Source organism: Nasonia vitripennis, unplaced genomic scaffold (assembly GCF_009193385.2).
Source record: "Nasonia vitripennis strain AsymCx unplaced genomic scaffold, Nvit_psr_1.1 unplaced0006, whole genome shotgun sequence".
In the NCBI taxonomy this organism is placed as follows: Eukaryota; Metazoa; Arthropoda; class Insecta; order Hymenoptera; family Pteromalidae; genus Nasonia; species Nasonia vitripennis.
Window position 1 is genome coordinate 400001 of NW_022279785.1, and position 8699 is coordinate 408699.

The following is an 8699-nucleotide window of genomic DNA, read 5'->3' on the forward strand; positions in this document are numbered from 1 at the left end:
TCTCTCAGCACGAGAGGCATGTCCATCCAGAGGTACGAAACGATAAGCGCGCGGCAGAGGCCAATAAGCCAAAGGGCAAGAGTGGCCGTAGGCCTTCTATATGGTCCGACGAAGACTTGCTGCTTATCCGGGAATTAGAGAGCGAATACCATGGAGCTCGAAATATCAATGAAAGAATAGCTGAACATTTCCCGGATAGAACAGGCAGACAGGTGTCGGACGCCCGGAGGCGTAAGGACTATGCCGCGCTCCGAGGGAGAGGAGGCCCGCAAGGCCCAGCAGAAGGAGTCGAGGCCATCGAAGAGGTAGACGAAGGCGAAATCCCTGAAGGGGAAGAGCTGGTCGCCACCGATGCGCCCGCGCTGGAAAGCAGTTCTCAGCAAGATCGAGAGTGCAGCCCGGCAGTGGGATCCGATGAACAAATCGAGGACAGCAGTGACGACGACGAATTCAGCGACGCATTAGGAGAAATATCACTCCCAGAACCTCTCTCGTTTGAACGCACAACAATCTCACCACCTCCTCGAGATGACTGGAAAGGCCCAATGAGGTGGGAGATTTGCAATGCGAGCGAAGAAGCCGGAAGTTACGCAAACTGGGTGACTGGACTGCAGGAGCTAGTCAGGAACAATGCGCTGAGTGAAATAGGACTAGACTCCCTGTATGACCAGCTCATCCAGATTATGCGGCACCCTTCCGATGACAACGAACAGGATCGCCTTCAATTGAACGCTAGAGGCCCCCCACGAAGGGGCCACCGCAAGAACCGACGGCGCCGTCGTCTCACGGCAGCTGATCGAAAGCGGTTTGCCTTTGCCAGGTGCCAAGATCTTTGGAACAACAACCCAAAGAAGCTAGCCGAGTTAGTGATTGCCAATGACCTGTCCATTCTCCAAAGGCGCCAAGCGCCAGGTAGAACGGAGACACAGACTCTGTACAACGAGCTGTGGGGGAGGGTCGGACCTAATATCGAAGCGCCAAGGCGCACCGAAGACCCGATACCCGTATCGAGGATCTTCACTCCGATCACTCCCCAAGAGATAATGGGCAGAATCAGGCGAATTAAAAACGACTCGGCAGCGGGTCCTGACGGGGTAACGAAGGACGACCTGAGAGGAAGAGGAGTCAGCATAGCCCTCTCCAAGCTGTTCAACTCGATCCTGCTAGCGGGTTACTACCCAAAGGCATGGAGAGAGAACAGAACAACCCTTCTGCCGAAGCCAGAAAAAGATCCTACTGACGTTAAGAACTGGCGGCCCATTACCATCAGCTCAATGGTTAGTCGAGTCTACTCAGGCTTGCTTGACCAGCGAGTGAGGGCCGTCATTAAGCAGTGTGATCGGCAGAAAGGATTCACGGAGGAAAATGGCTGTTTCAGCAACATACAGTTGTTGGATGACGCCGTATCGAACGCAAAGAAAGCGGGCGGTGTCATTACTATCTTGGATGTTTCGAAAGCATTCGACACTGTCCCGCATGCCGTGATCCAAGGGTGCTTGGAGAAAAAAGGAATCCCCGAAACCGTGGCCGCCTATATCTCGAGCATGTATCGCGACTGCTCCACTGCAATCCGAACGAGGAGCGGGACGTAAAGATTGGAATGAAGAGAGGAGTCAAGCAGGGGATCCCCTGTCACCTCTCATTTTCAATCTGGTTCTCGAACCTCTATTAGAACGATTGCAAGAGACAAGTGGAGTGGAAATCGAAGGCATGAATCTCTCGTGCGCGGCTTTCGCAGACGACATAGTATGTTTTGCGAATACAGCCCCCGAGGCGGGAAGGCAGCTACGGATGGTGGCGGATTATCTGGGCCGACTCGATATGAGTCTTTCAGTGTCAAAGTATATAGCTGTAGAGTATGTCCCCCACAGGAAGACCTGGTACACTAAAAACCCAGGCCTCGAGGTGAACGGTAATGCCGTTCCGAGCATCTCACCTAGTGAGACGTTCAAGTACCTCGGGGCAAAGGTCTCTCCCTGGAAGGGGCTGCTCAAAGGCTTTGAATCTGACGCGTTCAGGGAAGTCATATCCCGCGTCCAAAGACTGCCGTTGAAGCCCATGCAAAAGGTGGACCTTCTACAGATGTATATCTTTCCGAGGTACACCTATGGGCTGATAACATCGCCTCCGGCGAAGGCAGTCTTAAAGACAATCGACCGGATCATAAGAACGAAAATCAAGGAGATCCTCCACCTGCCAGAATCGGTAAGTAGCAGTTTCTCTACACGCCGAGGAAGCAGGGTGGATTGGGGCTCCTTGAAGTGGAGAAGATGGTGCTGATAGCCGCTCTTCGGAACGGCTTGAGAGCCCGTCAATCCCACGATCCGGTCACACGCGCGGCCATGAACTCGAACGCAGCCGACGATCGGCTAAAATCTTACGCCGATGCTCTAAGACTACACTGGCCACTAACAACCAAGGAGCTAGATACTTATAAGTATCAGCTTCGCCTGAGCTATGCCCAGAAATGGGCTGAGCAAAAATGGCAAGGCCAGGGGGTCGAGGAGTTCGCACAAGATCCCGTCGGCAACTCATGGCTGCAGCGCTATGATCTTCTGCCCGCGTCAAGGTACATCGATGCTATCAAGCTACGAACAAACACGTACCCGACGCGAGCACTAATGAAGATCATAGATGGACTTGTTGATATCTCTTGCCGAAAGTGCCAAGGCAGTAGCGAGACCCTTGGTCATATACTTGGCAGATGCCGGTATACTAAGGATAAGCGAATAAGCCGGCACAATGAAATCAAAGACCTCCTCAAGGCTCGCCTAGCCAAAAACAATCAGGTTATGGACGAGCCGCAGATAACGGTCCGAGGCCAGAGGTTTAAACCCGATCTCGTCGTGAAAACGAATGAGGGAAGGGTGCACGTAATCGACGTAACTGTCCGCTACGAGCACAGAACCTATCTGGATGAGGGCCGTACTGAGAAAATTGGCAAATATCGCCAAATTCTCAGCACGCTTCGGCGAGATCTGCACTCGAACGCCGAGGAGGTCATTCCAATTGTAATCGGGTCGAGAGGTGCAATTCCAAGGGAAACGCGGAAAGCCCTCTCGAAACTCGGAATTGGCAAGAGTGATTGGCTTACGATCTCACTAATAGCGCTGCGTAGCTCGCTAGAGATCGTCAACGCCTTCATGGATGACTGACCTGAACAAAACGTGTTGTCTTGTCTTGTCTAAAACTATTTATTCGAAATAAGGGGAGGCTAACTGCCTGCAAGTTGAACGCGAAAGTTAACCATCCCACCTAAAGCCCAAAAGTGATCGGGGAATGAATCCGCGGGTGACCCCAGAGTTGGGTAAACCCTTGAAACGTTAGAGAAGCGGAAGAGAGTCCCGCCACCGAGCATCGAGTGCTGCGGCGCCCGAATGAAACCGATCGCGGATGGTGCAAGTCGTAGGACGGGGCATGACCTAAGCCTCTGTCACGGCGGCGAAGCCAGGAATCACCATGCAAAGGTGTGAACTGGGGCGGATACCTCCACGGGTTTCCCTGGGCATCGCGCGAGCGATGGCCAAAGTCCGCTTTCTTAGCTACAAAACAAAAATGGTATGAGACTTCTTAACACTAATTTTCCGAGCCTAGCAGGCTCCCTTGACAACGCTTATGAATCTGGAAAAGGACACAAGTGGAAAAAGCGCTGATGGTGGACAAAAGTCAGTTGAGACTTGATATCAATTGTTTGACTAAGAATTTTATTATCGTTGACTTTAAATATTTTATTATTGACTGTTAATATACTGACTTGGGACCAAGTCATCTCTGTTACCCGGTACCGGTTCCTGTCATCAAACCGGAAAGTCCGTCCCACGTAATGTGGTAGACGCAGGAGAGCCAAAATGCCTCGTCATCTAATTAGTGACGCGCATGAATGGATTAACGAGATTCCCACTGTCCCTATCTACCCCCCCTCACGATCACTGGTTTGCGAAGCGAATTCCTGTTCCGCTAAAGTGATCCAAACCCAGGAAGTGGTGGATGATGTGGTGCTTCGGCTAGCCGACCCCACTCTCAGGAACCGATCCGCGAAAGCAGAAAGGAGACCCTGAGAAGTGTGGGAACGCAAACTGGAGTGCCTGATCGGAAGCCCACCGGGCGTGACGACCCCGGGTTCCTAGTCCCAAGCGATGAGCGCCGTCGCTTGGCCCGTAATCCTGCACCGTCTTCAACAACCTCGCAGGGCGTGGCGTTGGTACGTTGGCGGTGTGGGGAGCAGAGGCTTGGCTAACCGCCCGGCCGCGAGGTGGGGTCCTCTATAAAACCCCCCCAATCCTACGCTCAGGTGGGTGGCTATGGGATGAATGGCTCCTGGGTGAGGAGTCCCAAGCCCACCAACCCCGTTGGCTGTGGCGGCTGACGGGATGTACTTGCCTTACCGGGGTAGGGCCGTATCCCCGGTGGACCGCCTGTTTCGTGCCGAGAATTGAACGCTCACCGTACGGCTTCGGCTAATATGGTGGCGGTACGAACAAGATGACAGACAATTAAAAACAGCCTCGGAATACGAAACGCAAAAGGGGGAGAATCGGCGATTGAAGGATCAGGGAATGAGAGGGAGAGGAAGGATAGGAAAAACGAAGCGCCTGAGAGCAAACGTGAGACTCCTCCTGATGTTCGCTCTCGATCTGCTCTATGTGGGTCCTCTAGTGCATCAATGGGAGCTCTTCGAGCGCTGCTTCAGGAGGGGAAAGTAAGGAGTAAGATGGGGAAGCATGGCAGCATGTTCCCTTTGGAAGAACTTGCGAAGCAAGACGAAGAGGGGATGCAAAACGCAGGCGGGAAATGAAAAGCGGTTAAAAGCGGACATAGGTCGAATGATGGACGCATGGACGTAGCAACGGTAAAGGCAGAATCAGAGAAAATGGATCTAGGTGAGTTGAATTAGGTAAAAGAAGGATTGACAAGACAGCGGAGGTGAAGATGGGGATGAGGGAAGTGAGAGTAGGAAGTATCTGAAATTATCACAAGAGAAAGAGAGGAATAGAACAGCGAAGAGAAAGGGAGGAGATGGGAAAGCAAGGAAACGAGAGAAAGAGAAGGCACTCTTGCTAAATGAAAATGAGGATGATGATGATGATGATAATGGCGAGGACTCTTTAGAGGATGACAGGAATTAAGAAGTGAGCCTGGAGAAGGAACTGGCGAATATCCGAGCGGTCCTCCGTATGCTCGTCATTGGCAGCAAAGGCTGACGAAGGGAGAGGCTAGCAGATATTCGCCAGGATTGAACGATATGAAAACGTAATTGTACGCATGAGTGTAGAGAATGAGAGGTTGGAAAGTACGATGAAGTTGCAGGAGGAAATGTTTAATAAAAAATTGGCAGCTATGGATGAACGAATGAATAGTATGGAGGATATGATGAAGCAAGTTTTGGACAAAATGGTTAAAAAAATAACTGAAGGTATGGCGAAGAGCATAGAAGCGAAGGTGGATGTGATGTGTGAGAAAGTGGCCGGGAGGATGAATGTCGAGTTGAGCGAAATGAAGGGTATACAACAGGTTCTGCAAAATCAACTGCAGTTCCCGGTAAGAGCTATGCACTTATTGTTAAAGGAGCGAATGAGAAACAGAAATGAGGTACAAAAAAGAATGTTTGAAAGTTTGAGTGATGAAACTGGAGTGAAAATTGATAGAGTGCGTATGCTAAGGAAGGAGGAGTGGTGGTAGAGGCGGCGACGGAGGAGATCGGAGGCGACTGGCCGGTCCCCTGGCGATGCCGGCTTGCGTGCGGATGCACCAAAACGGTTTGACCCAGGGTGATCGTTTACGATCTCCCTCATCGGTGACCGATGCCAACCTACTTGAGGAGCTAGCCCGTAAAAACCTAGATGGTTTAGCGAGGACAGAAGTTGTGAAAGAAAGGTGAAAATTGTGAGGAGGGAAAGAGGGGAAATGACGCAAGAGTGGAAACGTGATTGGTGGAGCTGCCGAATGAATGGAAGGAAAAATTGTTAAGAATGGAAGATTGTATGTTGGATGGATGTCATATAAAGTAAGAGTGTATGAGAAGTGTTGAGGTGTCATGGATGTATGTTATTTGACCATAGAGTGAATGATTGTAAGAATGGGAAAGTGTGTTACCGATGTGGTGTGGTGGACATCAGGCCCGGGAGTGTCGGAGCCCCGAGGTCTGCGTCAACTGCAAGCGCAGGGGTAGACCTGCGGACACTCAGCCTTCTGGTCTGAGTGTCCTGAGTTTGTGTGGCGGCTGAATGTATTGAGAAACGTGTAAATGGCTAGTACAAATGTAGATAATAATGATGCGATGTAAGTGTGTGTCCGTTGTAAATGTTATACAGTATAATTGCCAGAAATCGAGTGGGTGATGTATGATTTGGTGAATGGTTGCTCCGGGAGGGGATCCAATTGGGTCTCCTCCAGGAGCCGTATGTTCGGAGCGATCGTGTGTGTGGTTTGCCCTCATGGACGCGTCTGTTTAAAAGTGTATATTAATTGGTATGGATGCGAATGCCACATCCGGCTTATGGCATAGCAAGGCCATGGTCGGGCGTGGAATAGTCTGAAAAGAGGTGAGATATTGGAAGAGTGGGTGAGAATGCGAGAGTGGATGTCTTGAATGTGCCCTCCCAGGACTTCACATTTAGTGGAGCCCGAGGAGAGGTGACATCGATGTCACTCTCCTCAAGGGAGGGCAGTATGAATGTGACTGGATGATAAAAGCGAATGGGGAATCTCCGACCACACCCGATTCTTATTAGAATACGGGCGTTGGTTGGGGAGACAGAAATGATGACAATGTGTGTAAAAGATGGAATGCAAGGAAGTGTAACTGGGCGTGTATGGGGGAATGGTCCTGTCATCCGCGGAGGACTGCGGAATTGAAATTTCCGTAGTCTCTCTGTGGAGGATAGGATAAGCATGTTGTATGAATGGATGGAGCGAGCGAACGATGAATGCATGATTAGGCTGAAAAAGGAATGATAAGGAAGGATTAGTATGGTGGAATGAGGAAAGTAGCGAAGAAAAGAAGAGATACCAGAAGGAGAAAAGAAGAGAGGGCGCGAATGTAAGAGAAAATGGATAGAGTGGAAGACAAGTGTGAGTGAGTATAAAGAAATGATGAATGAGCAAAGAGAAAAATTGGAGGGAGTTTGTAGGAAACAAGAGTAGGGATGACGTGTGGAAGGTGATTAGTGTGTGCATGGGTAAAAGTAAGAATGAATCTCTGAGTGCTTTGAAAGTTGGCGATGGATGGACGAAAGACTGGAGTGAAAGTGTGAACGTATTATTGAATGAATTCTTCCCTCCTGATGACGGGATACCCGTCGAGGGAGGGGAGTGAATGAAAGGCTTGTGGATGAGTTTGATGAAAATGAATTTAGTATGAATGAGTTTATGGATGCGGTGAGGTTGATGAGTGTAAGAAAGGCGCCAGGTATGGGTGGTATTACGAATGAGATGATTAGATGTATGTGTAGAGTGATTCCTGAATACGTGAAATGTGTATTTGATGGTTGTTTGAGTGAGGGCCTCTTTCCACAACAGTGGAAGGAGGCCAAAGTGGTTGTGTTGTTGAAAGGGTCAGGAAAGGATAGGACCGAGCCCAGGTCATACAGACCTACAAGTCTGTTAAGTGGCCTGGGTAAGGTACTGGAGAGGATGCTAGTGGCGAGAATGATGGTGCGTATGTATGGGAAGTGGAATGAATGTCAGTTTGGATTCGTCAAGAATAAATGTACGGAGGATGCATGGGAACGAGTGAAAGAGTGTGTATCAGTGAGTGAATCTAAATATGTTGCAGGAGTATTCGTAGATTTTAAAGGTGCGTTTTGACTATTTGTTGTGGCGTGTGATCTTGGAGAAGCTGGTTGTGTATGGGTGTACGGAAGCGGAAATGAAGGTATGGAGAAATTATTTTTAGGAATAGGAAGGTGTGTATGTGCAATGGAATGAATGTTATTTGGAAGAATGTAAGCAGAGGTTGTCCACAGGGGTCGATCTCAGGACCACCCCTGTGGAACTTGTGTATGAATGAGGTGCTAAATGAGTTAGAAGGAATGAATTTAAAAGTAGTTGCGTATGCGGATGATTTGTTGGTGCTGATCGAAGGGAATGTAAGGGCTATGATTGAGAGTAGAATGAGTGAAGCGATGAGTGTAGTGTACGAATGGGGAAGTAGGTCTGGTGTGGAAGTGTCCGAGAAGAAAACGGTTTGTATGATGCTTAAAGGTGGATTGAACATGAGTCAGAGAGTAGTACGTGTGAGTGTAGATGAACGAGAGGTAGGAGTGTTGAGATTTGTGAATGACGTGAAGTATCTGGGTGTAAATATGAGTGTGGGTATGAATTTTCAGGTGCATATAGATAGATTGAGAGAACGTGTGTGGAAAGAGATAGCATGATGAGAAGAGTAATGAGGAAAGACTGGGGAATGAAAAAAGAGGGCTGTGAAAATGTATGTAACTGGAATAATTGTGCCGATTGTTATGTATGGAGCGAGTGTGTGGAGTGGTGAATTGCGGAAAAAGAAAGTGCGTGAAAGAATTAAATAGATGTCAGAGGTGTGTGTTGTATGCGAGTGTGAGAGTGTGTAAAACGGTCTCCACGGAGGCGATGCAAGTGATGCGGGGTCGCTTCCGTGGGACTGGAATGCCTAAAACAGAGTGCCTGCTACAAAGTACGTAAGGGTTTGAGTATGAGTGAGAATGATTAGTCACGAATGATGA

General features: G+C 49.3%; 1 protein-coding gene across 1 annotated transcript in view; it reads left to right on the plus strand.

Moving 5' to 3' along the window:
• The window catches only part of LOC116418059, a 2124-nt gene extending 532 nt beyond the window's left edge, over positions 1-1592 (plus strand). The window contains exon 1 of the mRNA XM_031933241.1: positions 1-1592. This exon is cut by the window's left edge and continues 532 nt beyond it. Within this exon, the coding sequence (XP_031789101.1) occupies positions 1-1592 (1592 nt within the window).
• Positions 1593-8699: the final 7107 nt, after the last annotated feature.